General features: G+C 44.4%; 1 protein-coding gene across 6 annotated transcripts; it reads left to right on the top strand.

Annotated features, from left to right (window-relative positions):
• The first annotated feature begins 23 nt into the window (after positions 1-23).
• Positions 24-22,698, top strand: LRRC8A (leucine rich repeat containing 8 VRAC subunit A). Of its 6 annotated transcripts, none has more exons than XR_005106299.1 (5): positions 118-217; positions 1,549-1,674; positions 11,690-13,853; positions 17,148-18,834; positions 18,931-22,698. XR_005106299.1 is itself a non-coding variant. In XM_037401139.1 (5 exons), the coding sequence occupies exons 4-5, from the start codon at positions 11,697-11,699 to the stop codon at positions 17,421-17,423; spliced, it is 2,433 nt and encodes an 810-aa protein (XP_037257036.1). In that variant the 5' UTR covers positions 118-217; positions 1,549-1,674; positions 7,229-7,404; positions 11,690-11,696; the 3' UTR covers positions 17,424-22,698. The 6 variants fall into 6 exon arrangements, 5 of the variants coding, with proteins under 5 accessions (XP_037257034.1, XP_037257036.1, XP_037257033.1 ...); XM_037401139.1 differs by adding an exon at positions 7,229-7,404 and having other exon boundaries at positions 17,148-22,698; XM_037401137.1 differs by having other exon boundaries at positions 24-124; positions 17,148-22,696.
• The last annotated feature ends 1,211 nt before the right edge of the window (positions 22,699-23,909 follow it).

The raw sequence follows: 23,909 nt of genomic DNA, 5'->3' as shown, positions 1-23,909 counted from the left end.
ACCGCGCCCTGGACAAAGATGGCGGCGCGCCCCTCCCATCATGCCTGCTCCCAAGATGGCGGCGCCCTCCTCACTCGGGGCTGGCGGCGGGACGGGCTGATGGCCGCCATGCCGCGCGGGTGAGGTCAGTTCCGGGGTGGGGCTGCCGCGGTGCGGTTAGGAGCGAACAAAAGGAGCCGGAGCCGGCGTGAGGGCGGGCGGGGGTCGAGTCGGCCAGGTGGGTGCTGGTCGGTGGCTGGTTCACGCCGCGCTTCCCGTGGGGGGTGCGGCTCAGGGGGAGGGTAGCGGCAGGTGGGGCCTGAGTGCCGAGCCGCTCAGCTCGCGGCGGGCGGGCGAGGTTTACTGACTGGCTCGGTGGTAATTCGCTTTTTCCGTGTCCCCGCCGCCCCTGCCCTGTCAGGCGGCCGGGGTTGGGGCACGTCGGTGGGGGGGGGCGGCCGGGACCCCCGTGTTTGTGGGGCGAGGTAGGGCCGTTCTGTGTGCGCTGGGCTCCCCTGCGGCCGCCCTGGCCTCCCTGGTGAGGGGGAGAAGCCGCCTGGCAGCGGCGCGGGAAGCTGGCCGGGGTGGGTTTATGCTTCACGGGGGGTGTCCGGGCCGCCCTGGGGCCGGGGCGGCGGGGCGCGCTGAAGGCCGGGGGCCGCTGCCCGGGCGGCGGCACGGAGCGGGCCGGCGGCCCTCCCCGCTGAGCGCTGCCTGTGCAGCCGTCTGCCGCAGCTAAACTGGAGTAGCTGTGGCTGTCAGGGGGTCGCCTCGGAACCTGTCGGCTTTCCCGGTAACTCTCTAACCGGCAGGAATGTCTTGGGCGTCCACCGGCGTGGGTGGCTCCCCCCGCCCCGGGATGGCTCTTCATTTCTCCGGGTTGCTGACAGATGCCCTCTGCGGCCTGCAGGCCCCCTGCGGAGGGGGGGCTGGGCGCGCCGGAGAGCTCCCAGGGCTTGGGGCTACTCCCTTGCCTGTTTTCCCATGCCCCGTGCTGACATGCAGGAAGCAAGGAAAAAAAGCTGTTGTAATTTTTGTTGGTGGTGCTAAACTGCTGCCACTTTAAAAAGATACGTGTTGGTAGATATGTGTTGAGAGGAAAGGGGACAGGTGCTTGAATCCAGAGTGATTAGGAATGTGATCTACGTTTTCAGATACTCCTGATAGCAACATTAAAAAAAAAATCAGGCTTCTCAGACTAGAAAGTACGTAGTAAAGTCATTGATCCTTTTTCCCATTTGAAGAAAAAAAAATAAATTCAGGAGGTTAACTGGTCTCTACCAGTTTAGGCTTAGGTATAATATTGACCTTCAGCATCCCCTTTGGCTGGATCTGCAACACTTGCTTTTTTTGTAATTTCTGTTGAAGATTCCTTTCTCTTAAGAGTTTTACTGGGCTCTTAGAGCTCTTACCATCTTTCTGGGTACCAGGGTGTGTGTTTCTGGTTCCCAGTGACCCTCTGAGCTGTTTCTTGCTTCTTAGGTATGCTTTACCAAGCTTTTATGTGACATGGTCCCTCTGTGAACTTGATTCCTCTCTTCTTTGCTGATAATCTTCATTTAATTTCAGGGAAGCTGTTCCCATGGCGTGTGGGGAATGCAACGGTTCAGCACCCACTCAGGATCCAGCACGCAGGAACGTCATCTACTTCCAGCACAGAGAACTAAAGTGCAGATAGCAGAACCCAGCTGCAGGGTAAGGGCTACAGGCCAGCTCTTGAGTGGTAAAGTAAAACCAAAAAAATAACCAGGATACTGCTTAAACATAGTTGCAAAGCACAGGGCAGTAATGAGGTGACAGATAAGGAGGAAAGGTGGTTGATCAGAGGGTGATATGAGGGGAGTGGTGGTATGCTAATTAAATTCTGTGAGCCCTTAGCTTGCAAATGAAAAAAGAACTGAGCATTGTTCAAAGTAGAATATAACTGTTATATATTCACCTGTACATTGAACTCCTGGCCACATAAACCCTGACATCTCAATGCACTAAATGGTAAATACTTGAAGGCTGTCCAGTAAATGGTTTGGTGACCGCTTCCTAAAAGGAACGTAGCTGAGAATTAGCAAGAACTGTTCAGTTTGGTAGGTGCGGGGGGATGTTTGTGTTGCTGTATAGGCATCTCCTAGGCAGTTTTTCACAGTGAGCTCTTAGGACTGCACAGGCTTGTCACCCGTGTGGGTGTCAATTAGGCAATGGCAGAAACTCATTGCAAGAAACTCACTGCTTCCTTGGTGCTTCACTAGGATGGTGATGAAAGGTATTGCAGAATTCTGTGCTTATCTTCAAGATGAGAAATGTTTTGCAGGTTGGTTGTGTTCTCAGCAGTGGGATGTGTGGTATGTTGCTTCCAGGATACAAGTACCCCTAAGACTTGTCTACTTTTCTGGCAGTTCACTGACTTGTTTTTTGTACTAATCCTCTTGTGGTATTTGGAAACCCTAACTTTATTTGTGTAGATCAAAGACAAAGTGCATAAATATCTCCTTGAAGTATGCCAGAAAACATGTTAAAAGCTGATGTTTCCATGTTTGAAATGTGGAGTGCCTGAAGCCTTCTAGTGATGACTTACTGAATACTTAGTTGATTGTGTTCTAGTAAGTGCTGCAGGCATTCAGAAAGGTGGTCTGTGGTTTGGGATTCTCTGATACTATTTTTTTAACATATATTTGATCTCCACTGCTTAAGTTAATAAGTTATTGCTGTGTGATTGAAACAGGCTTATTAGAGGCCTTCATGTGGTTCTTTCACATCCTAAAGGATTTTGTTCAGTAAAGTACTCGGATAGGAAGTGAAACACACTTCTGGTGTTAAATTGAGCCTAACTGGTGTCTAGGAAAATGGTGGTGTGATGGTTAGGTGAGAGGTGGTAGAGGACAGAGCAGATAAGTTTAGGAGTTTTGTGTGGGGCTTCTTAATTGGAGGGGGAGGGATATGCATAGCTGTTGTTTTGGTAATAACAAAAAATTAACATATTTAGCTGCAGTGTGGTGAGCCTCCTTTGTGTGTTTTTTTAAGTGTTTTTAAAAATAGCCTCAGTTTAGGATGTGCACACTAATGCTCTTAAAAGCATGTAGACTGTTCAGTATATCTTGAATGCTTCCAAGCAGCTTTTCCAACCACAGCAGTTGATGTGGTGCCTGTATCTTGTATTGCAACTTGAAACCCAGTTCATATAGCTGGATTATACATGCCCCTCCTACTGCTATGAAACTGTATTTGAAACTAAAAGCTATTCAGTCCTGACCTCACTGCTGAAATAATAGTGCTTCCTTCTCCTCGTGTACTGAGAATTGTTAACACTTGCTATAAAATTACATTGGCAATTCACAAAGCTCCTTTTGTGACAAATTTGCAAGCTGCTTGTCTAGTCACAGCCTACCTTTGTGCAGTAAAGGTGTGTACTGGACTAGTTAACAGGTTCTCCTTCAGACCCTTGGTCTTATCAGATCTTGGTGATGAAAGGTTCAGCGCCCTGTCCTTTGTTAATTAACTAATGCAGTCAGAAATTGTTCTGAGAGGGAAGTCATAGTCACTGTTTTGGAGCTTGTGGTCCTGAAGGCAAGGCTGATAGGGTATGGTGAATATGTACTTGCTACTTTTTTTTTCCTCAGACTGAGGCTGAATATTATTGTGCTGATAGGTGGTGCCTTCTTTATCTTGCTTTGCTCTCATCTGCATCCTATTTAGTCTTAACTCACTCATCTCTTTGAGCTTGAAAACAGCTGTGGCAACACCCATGGATTTGTGCATGTTGTGACAGTCTGTCAACAATCAATTAAGATTATACTTGCTTAAAAGTTTTTACACACTTAAGAAATCAAGATGCTAATGTCTTGATTTCTTAATCTGTTAGGTATGTCAAAGCTCTGCGCTGTCTGACATTTCTTTAGCTGAAAACAGTTGGTTACTTGCTCTTGTATGACTCTTCTCAATGCTGGAATTAAATGTTGAAGAGCTTCCTTCTGCAGCTGATGAGGTGCTTGAAGCTTCTTCTGGTTGCTACAAGTTAATGGTGTTGCTCTGTTTATCTTAAGTAGTTACTAACAGAATTAATTCAATCATTTGCATTAGTTGGTACAAGGGACCGTTTCATAGTGTCCTGTTGGAATAAGGCAGTTGTACTTTCCCAAGACAAGCTCCAGTGCCCTGTCCTTGAAGCATCTTTTTGTATGGCAAAGAGAAAATTTATTTTGTATAGGAAGCCTGTGACTGTGTACATTCAAAATTTATAAGCTGACGTGGACATTTTTCTCTGGTTTGCATCACTGTTGGAAGCCATCTGATAGTACTTAAATGTATATAGCTGTGTGACACTGACATGCAGTCCCTGCGCCAAGTGTCAGTGATGCTGATAACTTCAGACTGTTAAGTCTATGCAGCTGGGGCAAAATGCTGTCTGAAGTCAGAAAATGTAGCAGGCCAAGCCAGGTCTCCAGCATGGATTGTTCTGATAGTGCAGATGTTCATCCCTGTACTTGTTAGGACAGGCTTGCTTGTGTGACGGTAAACGGGAGCTGTTGCACTAGATGGTTAAGGAAAGGATGTCAGTCTTGCATCTGACAGGAAGAGTCAACTAATGGGTGGCTTAAAGATAGTGCTATCCATAGTGTAGGTCGATTATTCTTTTCCATGAGCTTCAGTGAAGTTCCCCTTCACTGGCCCAGTCAGTGCAAGATGAAGTGAACTATCTTGTGGCTTGGGTGGGGCTGAATGTTCTGTACGGCTGCTGGGTGGTTGTGTGAACACCAGCTTGCCTTGCTCTCAGTGTTGAGTTCACTGGCTGTTTCACCAAGTGAAGAATGTCAGTTCTGGCAGCTGCTGTTCCACTACTCTATCCACTAGTCAGTCTACATGATAAATGACTTCTTAAACTTCATGTGTTTGCTCGTCTGTCTCAGAAGACATTTTGTCCCGAATAAGGGATTTTTTTTTTTTCTAATGCAGAAAGGGCCTGATGTAGGGATGATGGTTGGTCAGGGCTTTGGCACCTGTCTTCACTGCTGTTTATTTCTGAACAGCAAAGGACAAAATCACTTGAGTTGTTCTGTTTGAGGTCTTGGACTTTTCCAGTTGATCATGTGGCTGTCCTTGTGCTTGGAAGGTTTTCTGAGGGGTGCCTGAAAGCAGCTCTGTTTCAGCCTCCTTTTTTTTTTTTCTTTTTCTTTTAATTCTAGGCCTAATAAGCATGGAGGACGAGACAGTCGGGAGATTCCCAGTCCCATTTCTGACCAGTAAAGCTCTTACATTTCCTGGTTTTTGAACAAGGAGTTCAGTTTCATGCCCTTTAGGATTTCAGGTAGCAGCAAGCTGGGGAGAGAAGCTCTGCTTTGTCGCAAACTTACTGTAACATGTTGTAGCTTGTCAATGATCAAGCTATAGTCTTAACAGCATTGAGGTTTTCCTTTCCCTTATCTACCTCTGATGCTGTCAGCACATGAACAACTCCCTCTTTCTCTGGGCTTCTGAGAGGTAAGAAATCATGTCAGCAGTGCTTGACTTCTGCTTTGCAGTCCATGATCTTAGATGGAAATCCACTGAGAATTAAGAATATGTGTAGTGGAAACTAAAGAGTTGCAAAATCCAACATACAATGGATCCATGTCTACTTACCTAAAACTGCCTCACTTGAAAGCTGCACACCACTAAAGGTGAGGAGAGCCTCCATGATTTCAGTTAGGCCTTGGACGTAAGGGATAGAAACTTAAATTCTTCTGCGTGCCATGATCTTGCACATACTCCTGTTTTGCCAGTAGCTCCATTAGTAACAGAATGGCCAACAGAAAGGGGGAGGAAAGAGGAGGCTGGATAAAGTATTCAGCAAATGATGAGTCAAGCTGACAAACTAGCCAGTGAAACAGAACAGTGATGTTGTTTCTGTTCACTTTGTCCTAAGCTGGGTATGCTGGGCAGCAGTTGCAGGCAGGAATTTCAAGCACTGCTCGGCCAGGTGTCTGCCAACAGTAAGTCAGTTTTAGCGTGTTTAGATTGGATGATTTTGGATAGAGGAATTGCCCAGATCAGAGGATGTTTGCTCCTACAGCAGTTGCTCTGTTAATAGCTTGGACTTGTTAAAAATCGCAGAGGTCCTGGTGTTTGTGGAAAGCCTTCATGCTCGCAGCTCTGTCAGCCTTTATCTCATAAGGTACGTGCTGCTTTATGGTATGTCTGTCAGCCAGATATGTTTAATCTTGTTTCTGACTGGTTTTACTATTTAGGTGTGGTGTGCTCAGAATGTCCCTGTTCTTCTAACATGAGTGATTATGTTTCTGCTCCAGGTGTGTCTAGTAAAACATAGGATTAGTACTTGGTGATGCTTATGGTTGGCTGAAGTCTGGGTAGGTTTGGCAGGCTGGTTATGTAAGTCTGAAACTGCTGTTTCTTCTGTCGTATCAGCCTGTTCAGCATTAATGGTGAGGCTGTGCTGCAGCGTAGTAGGTAGGTGCCCAGCAGGCTGAGGCAGGGATGGTTCTCTGGCAAAAGGAGTCCATGGTGGGATGCAAACTTGGATCCAGGTGAATCTGCAGGCACTGAAGGGGTATGTAGTACCTAAAGGTGGAATGTGCAAAGATTTCAAGAGTGTATGTGTTCAGGCTGGATTGATCCTGCTTTGTGATAATGAGGCTTTAGCATACAGATCTTTCCCTGTACAATCTCAGATGTTGCTGCTATAAACTTTGCTGGATTGATTCTGTGTTGGATATGAACTGTAGTGCTGCTTTGGTGCAGCTGAAACCCTCAAAGCTAAAGTAATTTCTTGGGGGGCAGGGAGTGAGGGACTGCTCAGGGACTGTGGTAGCTGGGAAGGTGCTGTGGAATGCAAAAGCTGAAACACATCTGAGACATAAAATACATTTTTTTCTCCCTCAGTGTTAAATACCTAAAGCCTGCCTACTTAATTATACCCTTGGAATAATTACTTCCTTATGGTTCTGATAAGTTGACAGAAGTTCAGGCAGAGATGTTGTGACCTAGCAGCATGTGAGAGTTTAGTGAAACCAGCTTGCGTTTAAACTTGAATAAAGCACTCATTCAAAATCTCTGTATTGATGCCTTCCATGTGGCAGAGTTAACTATGCTGTTAGCAAATTACCTGTTTCTGAGCTCCAGCTGGAAAGTTCTGCAACTTGAGGTGTGTATGAAGGAGCTCGGATCCTTTTTCACCAAGACTGCTCTGATGCAGTGCTTCTTTCCGGTTATGTCTGTTCCTGTCTATAAAATCCTTCACTCAGTTCGTGTGTTCTTTGCTCAGCCTTCAGTGAGGCTACATGACAGAAGTGACTTCACAAATGAAGCTTCTTCACAGTAGACACTTTCCTGCTGACAAAGCATGCTGGAGTTCAACTCCTGGAAAGAGCAGAAGCTTGAAATCACTGCAGTCTGCCTACTGGTCCTGTGGAGTTTGGTCTGGTCTTGATCACAAAGGAGGTAACTTTATTTTTGGCCAGCTGTTTTAATGCAAGCATTGTTTCTAGTCTTACACCAGAATAATATCCTCCATGTAAATCATTCTGTTCTGCTGCCTGTGTACTTGTTGTGAGAGTCTGTGTTCCAGCTACCTGCTTGTTTTCTGTGTAGTGGTCTGAATCACAGTCCTTATGGGAGGAATTCTGCTGCACAAGGGAGCATCAGGTGACAGAGATTGGCTCCTGAAATCTGACTTCTTGGAGTTAGCCTGCTGTTGTCATTGACCCCAGCAGCAAAACTGCTTGCCCTAATCCAGAAAGGACAGTGTTGCAGCAAGAATCGCATTCTAAAATGATTACAAAATGGAGTCCACAAAATAAAGATGGCATTTGCTTCTTGATGCAGAGCCGTCTTTCAGGAACTAGAAGTGGATTGCATACATTCTGGGTGATGAGGGATGAATCTTTCCCACTTTCTCAAGTTTTTGGTGGGCAATTTTCCCTTTCACTGCAGATGCTGAGAGTAAGATTAGACAAGACATGGCAAATTCCAGCTTCTGTAAAGGTGGCCTCTAGCTTTATTGTTTTTCTGGGACTTGAACAGGGTCTCCACTGCTGCCAGGAGGAGTGGGGACTTGCTATGAATGCCCTTGTCTTCTTCCAGTGACCCTGTCATTGTTACTGGAAGGCAGGAGATTTCCTGCTCCACCCTACTGGGGGTTAATTGCTGCCACTGAGCTGTAATAACTATTATGGAACAATCAGATGATTCTTTTTTTTTTGTAGTTGTCTTGTAGGTGCACAATGTAAAGGGAAATCTTGTACCCCATGTAACTGGTAAATAGAACTAGAGCGCCTGCTGTGCTAGTTTCTTGTTGGCTTGCTTCCTTCCTAGCTATCCTGAGATACAAATCAAAGTGGGCTTAAGGTTAATTTCTTGTGAGAAGTTAGGCATTTCCTGGATTGGGCAAAACTAGCAATCCAGCACTACAAGTCAAGTCTGCAAATGCCGTGAGACCCAATAGGACATCTTCCCTATTTCATAAGCCTACTAGAGGTAACTATGAAAGGCCTGTCAATTCCTTCAAAAGTTTTCAGTTTTCCTACCAAGAGTGATGGAGTACTGGAGGGAGGAGGAAAGATCTTTGGAGAGAGGAGTGGTATCTAGGCAAGAGGAGGAAAGAGATAATTTTTTTTTAATCTTGGTGTGGGGTAGGATGAGTAAGGAGTTGTTTAAATAGGGAGCAGTTCTTTTATGGACAATATTGATGTTTTCACTGCATGCTGCTGAAAATAGGAGGAATAGTGTTTTACACAGCATTTATGGAGAGCAATGAATGGTATGGTAGCATTTGTGTTATCTCTTAGAAGAAGTCACAGCAAAAGCTTTCCATTGCATCTGGCAAGTGTTTAAAAAGTGTGTACTTGCTGGAAGACTGCAACTAGAGTCTCATGGAGCCTTAGGGTGGTGTGTAGTGAGACCTCTGGATCTTGAAGCCCCTCTGCCCCAGTTAATGAGTCTGGCAGAGCCGAAGCTGTGTTTACCTACAAGCGTAGTTGGATTTCAGAAGTCAAAGTTTACTGTTCTAGCAGATAAATGCAGTAGCTTTAGATGTTTCCCTTTTGCAAAGCTTTCCAGGTTTTCTGCTTGGACTGTAGAAGTGCAGGACTCTGCTCGTGCAGTCTGATTACAGTGAAGGGGATGCAGAGGGTGACAGAGAGGACATGTGTGTTCTTTTGTGGTCCTGCCCTGGCTCTCAGACCTTTTAACAGCTGAGCTTCCTAGTTTCTCTGTGAATTGTCCTGCTTTCCTAGCCTGGCGAAGTAGGGGTCCTAAAAAAACCCCAACCAAACAAGAAAAGCATGAAAAAGAATTGGGTATATACCCTGTTTTCTTGCTTCTGAAGAGGGAGGGAATGGATGGGTAAAGGGCCTGGGATAGTATAAGGCTTCTGTCAGTAGTGATTAAGGGTCTCTGTCAGAGGTATAGATTCTCCTGCAGAAAAGACAAATATGAAATGGGTTTTGACTTTTAATTTTCTTGTTTATGTAGACAAACTGAGGTGGCATACATCGCCAGGAATTGATTTCAGGGAGCTGTTTAACTGCTGGCTTCGTTTTAGGTGTTCTGGAGTGCAGGGGGTGTAAAGAAAACTTCTGTACCCTGTTTTATCCTAGAGTTAGTGTTTCTGTAGTAGGCACAGACAGCTCTTCTCAAATGTATCTTGCAAATGGACTCTCTTCTCTGAGTACATCCACCTCGGGGAGAAGGAAGCTGAGGCGTGGCTGAATTACCTTTAGAGCCTTGCAGGAGGCTGGCAACAGGACTGCAGGGGGGCTCTGAACACCTTGTCGCTCCTCTGATTCTGGCTGCTCAGGTGCTGTTCACAGGTTCAGTTTTGCTTGTTCTCTCTCCTTGTGAATGTGTAATTGTCTTGCTCTGATCTGCTCAATGCAGTCGATTCTGCAGAGGCATGCCAGGCACTTTGCTAGTGCTCTGCAGCTTAACAGGATGTTCATTTCTTCTGACAGTGCTGTAGGTGGCTATTTTCATCTCTTGTTTCTGCATCCTGTGCCAGGACTGCATGAGCTTAGTGGCTGATAAATGAATAGATTTTGCTGTTCTGCCTTGTTTTACTGAACTTCTAGAACAGGTATTGTCATTTTGTCTCTCAAAATTCCCCACTAATAAAATAGTGTGTAGAGTTACCAGTCTGTCTCTTGGGATGGACTGATGTAGTATTGGAACTGGATGGGCAGAAGGACAAACAGTTCCTCAGGGATGGCTGTCATCTTTCAATCTTGCAGCCTTCCCAAAGTAGCACTAAGTCAAAGCTGGCATTTTACCATCTATTGTTGTAAGCAGCAAACCAGGGAATAGAGTTCTGTATTTAGTGTCTCTAGGGGATGTGGTGCTTTTTGAGTTCATTAGGAAGGGATTCCTTTGCAGTTTTGTGCTGGAATTTAAATACAAACTTTAATTCTACCAGAGTAGGTGGTGTGGGCACCCCACTTGTCCAAGAAGGCTTTTTCCTGGCCAGTGGCATATGGAAACCTGCTATTGACCCTGCAGCCCCGTGGGACTGGTTGAGACTGTGCAAATCATATCTTATGGGTTGGAGAAACACAGCTGAATTTTTGCTTTCCTTCTTTACAGTTGAATTCATGTAACTTTCAAAATGAAAGATTAGTGCTTGTCCTACTCCTGAACTTTGCTAGCAAGCATGGTGTGATATTACTGCTTTTCCACTGTCATTAGAACAAGTTACAATGACTTCTTGTTCTTTCCTTGTGTTGCCTGTGAGCTCAGTTATCCATGGATCAGTCAGGCTTCCGGGCTTTCTATGGCTTGTTGAAGAATGTGCTTGAAGTTTCATCTGGAAGTCTGAAGGACAGAACGAGTGTGGCCATAAGGCCTCTGCTTCCCAGAACCTTTTGATTTCCTTTGTGACACTTAAATCCCAGCTGAGATGAACTCTAGGTGGGAGTGGTTGGGCAGGGAAATGAATGCTTCTTTTAAGTATGTCTCCCCGTCCTCTACTTCTGAAGTAAATAAGGCAAAGAGCAGCTGTTACAGGATCTTAGTCCCGAATCTCTCAGAGGGCAAGTAACTAATCTTTCCTTGGAGAATTAATGCAAAGGGGGGAAGCCAAAACTACTTGATGTGGAAGGAAAGACTGTGGTATCAGGCAACTTTTTTGTCCAAAACAAAGAATATTTGTTTTTCCAGCTTGCTTTATTAATGTGATGTTGAGTTGCATCAGTGAAGTGGTTCTAAGAAATATAACTGTATTGTACATAAATCCTCTTCCTTGCGCCTGCGGTTCCAGAACCACACAAATGCAGAATTGTTATTTTCTAGCTCTGTAAAAACGGGAACAAAATTATGATAACTGTACTCTGTGCATGGATTAGCAGTGCTGACAAACTCATTTAATCCCTGAAATAAAATCCCTACATAAACCAGTAAACTTCCAAATACTGGTCTGGCCACAGTAGTCTGTCCTTTTGAGCTTCAAGTGTGAATGTCTTGCCCCGGAGCCTGCTAATGGTAAGTACCAGTTGTGGTGTTTCATGTGTGAGAATTTATCTGCCAGGGAAGACAGCAGCAAACTAACTTTGCGGCCTCAGCTGTAGCAAATTACTCACAGGAAGCCTCATTCATTTGTTTCCATGTGACTTGAAACTGGGTCTTGGCTAATTCCAGTCTTGCTGTGCCAGTGCTTAACATGAGTTTCCTGGTGCCCTCTTGAAAAGCAGAACAAAACAGTTTAAGCTCGTAATGCTTGCTTCTGGTTTCCTTTCAGGTGAATCATGATTCCAGTCACTGAATTGCGCTACTTTGCTGACACTCAGCCAGCATACCGTATCCTGAAGCCATGGTGGGATGTCTTCACAGACTACATTTCTATAGTGATGCTGATGATTGCAGTGTTTGGAGGGACGCTTCAGGTCACCCAGGACAAAATGATTTGTTTGCCCTGTAAATGGGTTACCAAAGACTCTTGCAATGACTCAGTCAGAGGCTGGACAGCCACAACCCCAGAGCGTACCTACTATAACTCTAGTCTTGTTCCCTCCACTGATACAGGACCTACAGGGATCAGATATGATTTGGACCGGCACCAGTATAACTATGTGGATGCGGTGTGTTATGAGAACCGTCTTCACTGGTTTGCCAAGTATTTCCCTTATCTGGTGCTGCTACATACTCTCATTTTCCTGGCTTGTAGCAACTTCTGGTTCAAATTCCCAAGGACCAGCTCCAAGCTGGAACATTTTGTGTCTATTTTGCTTAAGTGTTTTGACTCCCCATGGACAACAAGGGCGTTATCTGAGACAGTGGTGGAAGAGAGTGATACCAAGCCAGCATTTGGAAAAATGAATGGCTCCATGGACAAGAAATCCTCCACAGTCAGTGAGGATGTGGAAGCCACTGTTCCCATGCTGCAGAGAACAAAGTCTCGAATTGAGCAAGGGATTGTGGACCGGTCTGAGACTGGTGTCTTGGACAAAAAGGAAGGTGAACAGGCCAAAGCACTCTTTGAGAAAGTGAAGAAGTTCCGCACGCATGTGGAAGAGGGAGATATAGTTTATCGTCTGTACATGAGACAGACAATCATCAAAGTGATCAAGTTCATTCTGATAATCTGCTATACTGTTTACTATGTCAACAACATAACGTTTGATGTTGACTGTAAAGTGGATATTGAGAGCTTGACTGGCTACAGGATGTACCGCTGCGCTCATCCTTTGGCCACTCTCTTCAAAATCTTGGCGTCTTTCTATATCAGTTTGGTGATATTCTATGGCTTGATCTGCATGTACACACTCTGGTGGATGTTGAGGCGATCACTCAAGAAATACTCCTTTGAGTCCATCAGGGAGGAGAGCAGTTACAGTGACATTCCTGATGTGAAAAACGACTTTGCTTTTATGCTCCATCTGATTGATCAGTATGACCCGCTCTACTCCAAGCGCTTTGCTGTCTTTCTGTCAGAGGTGAGTGAGAACAAGCTGCGGCAGCTGAACCTCAACAATGAATGGACTTTGGAGAAGCTGCGCCAGAGGATCACCAAGAACTCCCAGGATAAGCTAGAATTGCATCTTTTCATGTTGAGTGGCATACCTGATACAGTCTTTGACCTCATTGAGCTGGAGGTCTTGAAGCTGGAGCTTATCCCCGATGTCACTATTCCCCCAAGCATTGCTCAGCTCACCAGCCTTAAAGAACTGTGGCTTTACCACACAGCTGCCAAAATTGAGGCTCCAGCCCTTGCCTTTTTGAGGGAGAATTTGAAATCTCTGCACATCAAGTTCACAGACATCAAGGAGATTCCTCTTTGGATTTATAGCCTGAAGACACTAGAGGAGCTTCACCTGACAGGGAATTTGAGTGCTGAAAACAACCGGTACATTGTGATAGATGGGTTGAGGGAGCTGAAGAGGCTGAAGGTGTTGAGGTTGAAGAGTAACCTCACCAAGCTGCCACAGGTTGTGACAGATGTTGGTGTGCATCTTCAGAAGCTTTCAATCAACAATGAGGGCACCAAGCTTATTGTTCTCAACAGCCTTAAGAAAATGGTCAACTTGACAGAGCTTGAGCTGATCCGTTGTGACTTGGAACGCATTCCTCACTCTATCTTTAGTCTCCACAATCTGCAGGAGATAGACCTGAAGGACAATAACCTAAAGACCATTGAGGAAATCATCAGCTTTCAGCACTTACATCGTCTCACTTGCCTTAAATTGTGGTACAACCACATTGCCTACATCCCCATGCAAATAGGCAACCTAACCAATTTAGAACGCCTTTACCTGAATCGTAACAAGATAGAAAAGATCCCTACCCAGCTCTTCTATTGCCGAAAACTTCGGTATTTGGATCTCAGCCACAACAACTTGACTTCCATACCACCAGACATTGGACTTCTTCAAAACCTGCAGAATCTAGCTGTGACAGCCAACAGGGTAAGTGAGCAAGGACTTGAGCCTTCTGTGTGAGTAGAAGTAGCTCTGGCAGTGTGTTTTCTGTGTGATTAAACATGCTACAATGGTGTGTGGCATACTCCTAGCACTACCTTTCTTTTTAAATTCTCAAGCATTTGTTTCTCTCGGAGGGTTTTATCTAAGGCAAGATTGCAAGTAACTCTGGGGCAAGCCTTTCTTTGCCCAGCCCTTGTTCTATAGCATTTACTGTCTTAGCAGTGAAACTGCTTCTAAGTGCCAGTTGGAGGCTGGTTAGAGATCCTGCTTGTCAGCTGTTTCTCTGCTGAAACAAGTTGGAAGCTTGTAGTCTCCAGATCGGACATCAGTTTGGGGCTTAAAATGGAGATCTGAGAAACTGTAGTCTTAATTTAGAACTAGGCACTTCAGCCTATGTACTTCAGACACGTACATGCACTATGGCAGCAGCAGTCTAAAGCATGTATGTGTGTGGCTTACAGTACTTTGCATTTCCAGGAGATACTCCATAGTTTGATCTTGTAAGCCTGTGCTTTTTGTGAGGAGTTGGATATGGACAGACTTAAGAAAAACGGTTCTTAAGCTCTCGCTCTAAAATGCACTGTCTCATTCCACAAAGGCAACTTTGGAGAGAACAAAGCAATCCTCTGCAGTGTCCTTACTGAGGGCAGAGCGAAGTAAACCAGGTCATATCAACTGGCAGTTGGTTAGATGTGAAAGCGTGAACTGTGGCAATTCCTTGACTTTGAGGGGAGTGAATAAGATGGCACCTTGCTATGCCTCCGCACGATGGCTGTGGGGTTTCTTATGTAATCCCGGATAGGTTAAGTCTAAGTCTTAACTGTTTAAGTGCAGGGCAAGTTAGAGGGGATAACTGAGTGCTGTGCTGCCTGATTACCATCAGTTGTTTCTTGGCTTGTGTTGGAGGACATTTATTTACCTAAAAAACCTTACCCATGTGTTTTCCTCAGTCTTTGTTCCTGTGTTTGGGAGTAAGGAAACTTCATTTACCATGTACCACGAAGATCAGCCTGGGACTGCACAGGCTGATGTGCTGAGCTCAGTGACTTGTTGGAGTCATTCATTCTGTCTGCAAATTCCTGGGAGGCTCTTTTTCTCTTGGAATTTATTACCACCTGCAGTTGCAAAAGGCTCTAACATAACTACAAATTGCAGACAGATCTAATTAGTGGCTTCTGGGTTCTTCTGGGAACATGCAGTAGAATTGTTCTGGAGCAGTATGGTTTGGCTTTTCATGGGGGAAGTGCACTCAAATCAAGTGTTTAATTGCTATTGCAGTTCAGTATTACACAGGGTTCCTCAAACTCCAGCCAGCAGTTTGAAGTTGGTGTCTGAAAGTTCAAGTCTGTGTTGTACCACTGAATAGTAACAGCAGGCAAGCAGCAGCTATTCAGCTATTCCAGTTTAGTAGCTGTTTTCCCAGCACTAACTGGCCTGAATGGCTGTGCATCTGTTTGTATGGGTGTCTTAAGCTCTGGTAAACTTCATGATGTATGCACACAACATTTCCTATTAAGTTAAAAGCCAAGATATTTGGCATTTGTCAGTGGGGCTGATACGGGCAGTTTCTGAGGGATGGCATTAACCCAAAGATGAGGAACTCTTAAAGGCTTCTAAGCTGCTGTTCAGAACTTGGATAATTCTGTACTGTTTGTCTTCTGGCAATTTTCTTCACGCAGCTTCCTGAGGGTTAATCTGCAGTGTCCTCTGCAGTCTTGGAGTGGAGCATCTCTTGGATGAAAAGGAGTTAAGAGGCAGCTCTGTTTTCTGCAGCACTGTGTGGTACCACCTATTTTGATGGGGGGCGGGGGGGAACAACCAATGCAACAACTAACTGCTAATGCAACAGGAAGGCTAGAGCAGCCTTGCTCTGGTGTGTTCTGAAGCAAAAGGTGGTGAGGAGCCAGTGAAACAGCTGTCTATCCTCTGCAGCTGTTTGTATTCTCTGCAGGTGCCTGGGCAAGGCCGCGATTACCCTGGGGCTCTGACAGCCTGGTAGGTTACAGTAGACAGTGACAGCAAGAAACACAAGGACTGGTAGGCTGGCATTTCCCAAGGCCAGGAATTCTCAAGTGTCCTCTCCTAGCTCAGCAGTCATAGCAAACAGAGACTTCTGGAGCTGGCTGGTACTAGTGTACCATTCTGGGAAGCAGGCTGTATTATAGCACACTGCTTCCTTCCTAAACCAATACTTGTCTGTTAAATAACACTTTCAAGAGTTTGTATTAATTTGATTGCATGTTGCTGTTTGCAAAACACTCAACAGTACTAGTAACAATGACTGAATTGAACTATCTTTAATTGGTCTAGTCTCATCTTGGATTTTCCTTGGATTCCATGTCATTCAGAACCAATTAGTCTAATTTAGCCATGAATGATATCATGCATAATTTAAGTTTTAAAAAGGACATGGTTGCATTTAAAGATGAATGGTCGTCCTCAAAGTGAGACTTTGAATTAAGGGAAGAATACAGAGCTGCTACGTTTAGTTCATAGCCTGGTGTTAAACCTTGGCCATACTGTTTTCCTAGAAATTCTTTGGGAGGACTGGACTATTAAAAGGCTTTAATGGAAATAAGCCTTATTAAATTAGTGACTCATGGATGCAAGAAGGTGGTGGTGGTAAAGCTAACAGCTGGTGGCTTTGGATTTTTTGTTGCATTTTGGCACTGTCAAAAATACCCAACCCCACACTCACCAGCTCTGCACTTTGCAGCCTAGAAAGTTTTTGCAACATTTGAAAGCCCTACAGAAATTATGGAAGAATAGTTCCAGTTCTCAGGGCCCAGAGAGTGTACCCATGTATCCTCTGTTCTCACTACAGCAAAACTAGGAGTCCTGACTAAATCCAGTGTGCGTGGTGTTCAGTATGATACCAGTTGTACAATGGCTACTTAAAGCAAAGGAGCTGTGATCCAGTGACGGTACAAAGGGTTTGGGATGGAAAGCAGCTGATGCTGATGGGAACATGTGACAGTATAGGCCAGCTGTGTGCAGGTTTCTGGTCCTTTAATCCTGTCCTTGGTGATGTCTTCTGCTATTATCCACCATCATTGGTGATTTCTTGTAGCTAACTGCAGTGCCTGAAAGAGGAATCCATACAGTCATGGTGTAGTGACTGTTACTTTGGGACAGTCCTTGTGGAAGGCAGGAGAGAAGTGGGTGATTTGAAAATGGGTGCTCTGTAAACCCTGAAGCATTGTTTGGGCTTGTTGGTCTCTTATGAGCATGTGTCCATGTTTGCTGGTGACTTTGTCTGCGATTGGTTTCTTTTTTCAGATTGAGAGTCTCCCACCAGAGCTATTCCAGTGCAGGAAGCTGAGAACCTTGAACCTGGGAAACAATGTGCTGCAGTCGCTCCCATCCCGGGTTGGAGAGCTGACAAATCTGTCACAAATAGAGCTACGAGGGAACCGCTTGGAGTGCCTGCCTGTGGAGCTGGGAGAATGTCCTCTGCTGAAACGCAGTGGGCTTGTGGTAGAGGAGGACCTGTTCAACACGCTGCCCTTGGAAGTCAAAGAGCGGCTGTGGAGGGCAGACAAAGAGCAAGCTTGAACCCCTGAAAAAAGGGAAAAGCCTCTGACCAACTAGAAGGAAACAAAAGGCCATTCCAGTCCCCTTTTCCCCAGATCCTCCCTGTTCTCTTCTCCAATCACTACCAGACTAGCCAAGGAGTCCCTGAACAAACATGACTCTGAGGTGGCTTCTTGCCTCAGATGCAGGATGGGGGAAGCTTGGGATCAGGATGAAGATCGAGACAGATTAGTTGGCCTCTGAGCAAGGGCCAGTGGGAATAAGAGGTGTTGCTGTTCTGGACAGGCAGTGGGGTGAGGTGGATGGTGCTGATGAGAAGAAATGACCTTTGAATGGAGCAGAAAACAAAATGTGGGGATTACTGGCATTGCTCCAAATGGGGCTTATATGTGTCAGGGACTGAGAGTGTCCGGTGTCCTGCAAGCAAAGATCAAGAGACTAGGAAACCTCTTGAACCTCCATCTCTGTCACACCTGGTACTGTTGTTCCCCTCTGACTCAAGAGGTTCAGTCAGCGCGGCCCTGTGGTGGGGTAGGATAGGATACAGACAGCTGGTTTTATCTATATGCTGGCATTAGGATTTGGGGGATAAACTTACTTTGGACATCAGCTTGAATGCAGGATTATTTTTTTTTTTACTAATTGTCTTTCCCCTTTGCACTCCACATCTTCTCCTCTGCCACTGGAGAAGGAACCAAACTCCCCAAACCCTTATCTAATCATTTAAGATTGCACTATTTTAACAGTTTCAAGTCACTTGTGCTGATGAGTAGATCATGTAGCATCCTTTTCCAGCTGATGCGCTAGGGCCACTGACTGACCTAATTCCAGGGGTTTAGTCTGTTCTGAAATGGATGGTTATAGTGCAAGTGGGAGAAGATCTGGGTAAAAAGCAGTTGGACTGTTTAATCTACTCTCCCAGAAGCATCAAGTTGCTTCAGGATCTGACTTTTAAAGTTTTTAAGCTACTTTAAAATTCTAGGTATTTTATCACATATCAAATATGAACATACAGCTGGCCAGTGTGTCAGGGTCTGTCCTGGGGTTGGTGGTGTTACTGAAGAGGAACACCTGTGTTTTCTCTGCACCTCTGCCCCCCACCCCAAGTTGTTAGATGCTTTGCCACTGTTTTTCCTGAACGCAGTCTACAGAGCTGCTTGATTGTTCTTTTCTCTTGTCCTCCTCAACAGCTGTCAGGTCCCATTACATCTCTGGACCTAAATAAGAGGCTAATGCTGATTGAACCTGGTGCTGGAAAAGAAACATGTCCTCCTACTTCTCCCCTTTTTCATTCCCTCAGTGTTAAGGAGCAGTATGAGAATCCTCATGGACTGAGCTCGTCTAGATCCCTGGGACAGAGCAGTCTTTATTGAAAGAAGTCTGACCTGTTTGGTATCTGACCGAACAACCGCAACCTTCTGCATTGGCAGAGGTAGATAACTTGTAACAACTACTGATAATCATGTCCTTGAGGTGGAGTGGTTAAGGTGTGCCTACAATATACCCTAAATCTGCTCTTTTCTGTCAGAAGGAAGAGGAGGGTCATGGACCTGCAGGTCCTGGTTATAAATCTCTGCATCAGATCAACAGGTTGGCTCCAAGGTGGAGTGCTGCACGCTGAGGCATGAGAAGTTTGGAGGCTTCCCATATGTACAGGAGGGAGCTGCAGCCATCTCCAGAGTGGTTCCTGTCAAGCTGCCAGTGCGTGCCCTGGCTTAGCAAATTGTGGTGATCCCTTGGATGCGGGGGTGATAAGGCACGCTGGGGCTTTCTTCATCAGATGTAATATATATATATATATATATACACTAAACGTGCTGAAACAATGAACAATGTTAACTGGGCTCTGGATTTGTTATGTTCAGATGCTTAAATAAAGCTACATTAAAATCCAGGAGATCTGTTTATAAAACTGGTTTTAAGAAAGGTATAAATTCTGCCTCCCTGAGTCCTTTCATTATGAAAAGTTTAAACAGGCCAGGGAATAATATAATTAAATCTCTTTATGTGGGAGGCAAGGCATTAAAAGCTCTTCTTGTTTCTAACAGGGTCTTGAAATTGTGTTAGAGTTGGGGCCACTGCTGAGCGGATGGGGAAGTGCTGATGCTTAGTGGATCACACTCCTCCTATTTACATGAGCCTTTTGGATCAACAGAGAGGACAGAAGTTGCTAGGTGGGCTTAATGCTTCTTAAGTAAAGCAGGAATGGCTTCAGGCTTAGCTACAGTAATACTGTTTTCGTTGTGGGGGATGTGGGGGCTGTTTGGATGGTGAAGGAAACCTTTTTTTTTCTTTTTTTTTTTTTTTTTCTTTTTTTCCCCCTTTTGTGCCAAAAGTTAGTGCTGGAGAGTAATGGCTACAGAACAGAGGTTTGAACTCATGTTTTGTATTCAAGGTCACTGAATAACTGGTCCCCAACACATGTGTTTTAGACTAGGAAGGGCTGAAAGGGCTAAAGCACCTCGCAGGACTTTCACCTAGCTTACAGGAGCAGAGACACTTCTTCCATATGTGTAGATTGTAGATGAGTGCTTGGACTCTTGATTCCAGGTGTGGTCTTAGTTATACAAACCAAACTTTACACAGCTAGGTTAACAGTTTCTATAAGCAGCTCCTGAAAGTGTGCTACAGTGCTTCTAGAAGCTTGCAGGCCTCCTGAACTGCCATGTATCTTAGTGCTGAGTCCCTAGGACAAGTGGGCGATAGGCTGTTCTGCTGGAGGTGAGAGACTTCTGATGCAATAACAGTTATACTCTCGCTGCTTGCTGAGTAGAGACTGCTCTATGCCTGAAGTCTACAAAGCAATTGTAAGAGAGGCCAGTATTGATTGTGCATGAGAACTTAGCTTTTTGCTGCTCTTACAATATTCCAAGCTTGATTTTTTTTTTTTTTGGTGTGGCTGCTAGGGCTTGAGATACCTTACTATGTAGCAAAATTGGGGTGAGCGGTCTAGTAACTTCTTACACCAGAAGCACAGGTGGCACAAAAATACAATGCCATTCTGGAAGGCAGCAATATGTACTATTTACTCCTGATATGTGCTCCTTGATCTTCCCTCAAATAGATACTGATTCCCAAGTATCAGTCTTGTCTGATGAAATGGAAGAAGCTTTAAAACGTCAAGGACAGGGTTTAAACCATGAGGTCCTGAACATGTTTACTGCTCAGGACTGCTGCAAAACTCAACCCACAGCAGAGTGAGTCATCCACTTCCCATACTTGCCTGGATTGCTCGGTCTGAGGGATGAGCTTACACCAACAATCCTTCCTCATTTGCAAGTATTCAATCACAGTATATTATATTTTTTCCTTTAAGTTTTCATCAAACTGAAGTTTAGGGGTTTTATTTCCAGCACTGATCTATGCATGCAGAGAAATGAGTTCAACTTAAGCAGACAATCAACAGTCTGGTCAGTGTCTTGTTCTCCTGGCAGGCTTTTCAAAGCAGTCTAGTAGTTGCAAACCAGATTACTAGCTGCTAAACCATACAACGACTTGAATTAAAACCAAGTGTTTCCTTAACACTTCTAAGATGAATGGGTTCTTGGAGCCCCTGTAGATCACCCCTGAGAAACGTGCTCATTTCATGCTAGGACGGAAGGTTAGTAAAATGGAATACTACCTTTCCTGCTAAATACCCCAAAAAGTAGTAACTTGCAGCTAATTATTTTGAACCAGCTGAAAGGCAAGGAATACCAAGGCTGTTAAATATTGCTGTATCTCAAACTATGCACTGGAATGTTAGCTGAAGTTGTTCTTTGTTTAAGATTATTTTCTGATTTTTATTATTTGGTCCCCAGTTAATTCAGCAGCTGGCATTTACTCTGCCAGTCTGAATGGTTAAATAGCTGTTACAGGTAGCTTTCATGATGTGGTATTCTTTGGTATTAATTGTCACTTCCTGATCATATCCTACCTCATTTTTTATTTTTTCTTATAACCATTTATATGCTCCATTTAGCTCAATCTTAATTAAATTTTTAGTGTTCATTACCATAAATAGTGCTAAGTGGCTTCCCATTGCTGAACCACACTGAGGTCCCCCTTTTTATTTTCCTCTCTAACAAACGATTCTAGGAATTTTGAGAACAATAACATATCCTTTGCCAAGGATGAGGTGTACGGAAAAAAGTTTCAAATATTATCAATTCAGCAGCTGTGATGTTGTTTCCTTAACTTTTTTCTGCTTTGGAAAGGGACTGACATTCGATTTTAAAAAAAAAAATTTTTTAGTTCCCCTTCAGGGGTAACTTTTTTTTCTCATTAATGGCTGCGCCTTCTCTAGAGATACATTAATGTAACTTCTTCAGAGGCACTTGCTCCTTTGAGCGTATTTTTAATAGTCTGTGCCTGAAGCCCACTGTTCCCTCTGATTCTTTTTCTTTCAACCACAGAGAGATTTCTTAACTCCTGGCATGACTTCTCAATGACAAACAATACTGTCATACCATAAACAGTAGAGTCATCTACTCTGAAATGTTACCTAAGATAAGGCTGTGTGAATGCTAAAGACTAAAACTATTGCTTAAACTTAACTTTTTTTCCTTATTGCATTTTAAAAGGAAAAAAAATTCCGTACTGTCTGGCCACACAGTGGATCCTGTAGTTACACTAAGCACGTGCCAAAACAGAGTTGAGTGTTCTGGCCTACCTGCATTCTAATAGTGCATGAAGCAGAACTGGAACTGGGCAAGAAATTGTTTGACTTGGACCTTTCCCCCTCCATCCCTCTGGCTGTACTGGTAGGTTAATATTCATACTGCTTCGGCAGCATGAAATCCTCCAGAAATCTAATTTCCAAAATCCTGTTTGAAAAGTAGCTGTACTTGAATTGCTGGACCCCAACAGCAAAGGTGAATGTTGTGTGAGTTCCCACAAAAAAAGGCTTAATTCAGGATTTCTGGAGTTACCCTTCCCTTCTTCCTCCTTGGTCTCCTTTAAAGGAATTTTATTGAACAATGGGGGAAATTTTTCTAGAGGAGACTTAATGAGAAGGGGGCTAATGAACGCGAGTCATATTTTACAGCTGACAAATGTGTCCATTTAAGTAAGACACTACTCGGCTTAAACATTGTTCACTCCCATTTTGTAAATGCATGAGCAGGGCTGTGGTTTGGCATCTGAGACCTGTGACTTGATGTAACATTTTGAATCATGACATTCACTTTGTGCGTGGGATTGTTTGGGCAGCTGATCAACGGCACCTCCACCTTCAGCACTGAAGGCTGCTATTGTTTTCTCTGAAAGACTTGTAAGACTGGACACTTTAACAGAATAAAGGTTTTAATTTTTAATTTGCATTTTCCTTCTCTGTCTGCTTTCTTTTTCTGTATGCAAAGGCACTTAGCTTTTCATGATCTCACTTTTCAGAAGACAGGTGTTAATAATTCCAGCTGTTATTTATCGGGTTTTTTTATTCATCACATGAGGCCTTGTGGATTATGACATTCCTTTATGAATAAGCAAAAAGTAGAGATAGAGCAAAAGACGTCCAGCACGGTGACAAGCCTGGGCTGCCTTACCAAGTATCACCATCACTTCGACAAATGGCTGACACAGTTTGCGTTGTTGGGAGCATTGTCTGCATTGTTCTATAGAAGCTCTGTTGAGTTTTCAAAATGTATATTGTGTGCTCCTTCCCTGGGGAAGGGACAGGGACTGAAGTCAATGGAGGAAACTGCCTGTTGCCATAGAAATTGTCATCAGCCAGCTACTGCTCACAGATTATTTAAATGTGTTTCCTAGCTGTCTGCCTCCCCCACACGCTACTTTTTTGAACTGAAAATGCTGGCAGACAGGGTCTTTCCTAATTGAGCGTATTCAGGATGTGTTACAGAACCAGCCTGTAACTTTCAAAGCCAGTCCGAGTTTCTGTGCAGCTTGTTTATTGCATAGAAAGGCATTTCTCTTGTGTTTTGCCTTCCCTTGCTTCCTTTGTCCGAGACCACTTGACCGCGGTGACGCTGCCCCAGATGTGAGCAGGCTGTGAAACAGGTGGAAGGTGGTATCTGCTGTGCTTGTTGGCATTGATGAGTTTTAATGAAATGCTTAGCAGGACTGAACAAGAAAGGAGAGGACAAAGCGTCCCTTGTCATCTAAGGCGTGCTCGGACTGCAGCTCCTTTTGGCAAGGATTTACCAACTCTGAACAGCTGAGCAAAAGGGAAGAATGAAAGGTATAGTCAAAGAAAACCGGTGCTTGCTGGATTCCTGCAGGACTTTAATGCAGGGTTAGGAAGAGCCTGAGGGTAAAGAGCTGGTCTGTCTGTTGGAAAAAGACTTTTAATCCTGAAAATTCCAAATTTTCTATGCAGAAGGCAGCTGGAACTATCTGGGTTTTATTCCAGTAAAATCCTCCAGCCCTACTGCACTGTAAGCTTTTTACCTTGCTGCTATTTTTGCAGAAAGTAACCATCTTGGTTTTACCTGTTGATGACAAAGCAGTTCTCCATCAAGAGAATCCTCAAACTTGAAAGAAAGGACTGCCAATATAGGGAAAACAAAAGTG

This window comes from Falco rusticolus, chromosome 9 (genome assembly GCF_015220075.1).
Source record: "Falco rusticolus isolate bFalRus1 chromosome 9, bFalRus1.pri, whole genome shotgun sequence".
Taxonomy (NCBI): Eukaryota; Metazoa; Chordata; class Aves; order Falconiformes; family Falconidae; genus Falco; species Falco rusticolus.
The sequence above is the reverse complement of the archived record's forward strand: the minus strand, read 5'-3'. Positions and strand labels throughout refer to the sequence as shown.

Bases quoted from the DNA above. Each gene is read 5' to 3' on its own strand.
- LRRC8A (XM_037401136.1), top strand. From the start codon at position 11,697: ATGATTCCAGTCACTGAATTGCGCTACTTTGCTGACACTCAGCCAGCA. The intron at 13,854-17,147 runs GTAAGTGAGCAA...TTCTTTTTTCAG, and splicing joins TAGCTGTGACAGCCAACAGG to ATTGAGAGTCTCCCACCAGA.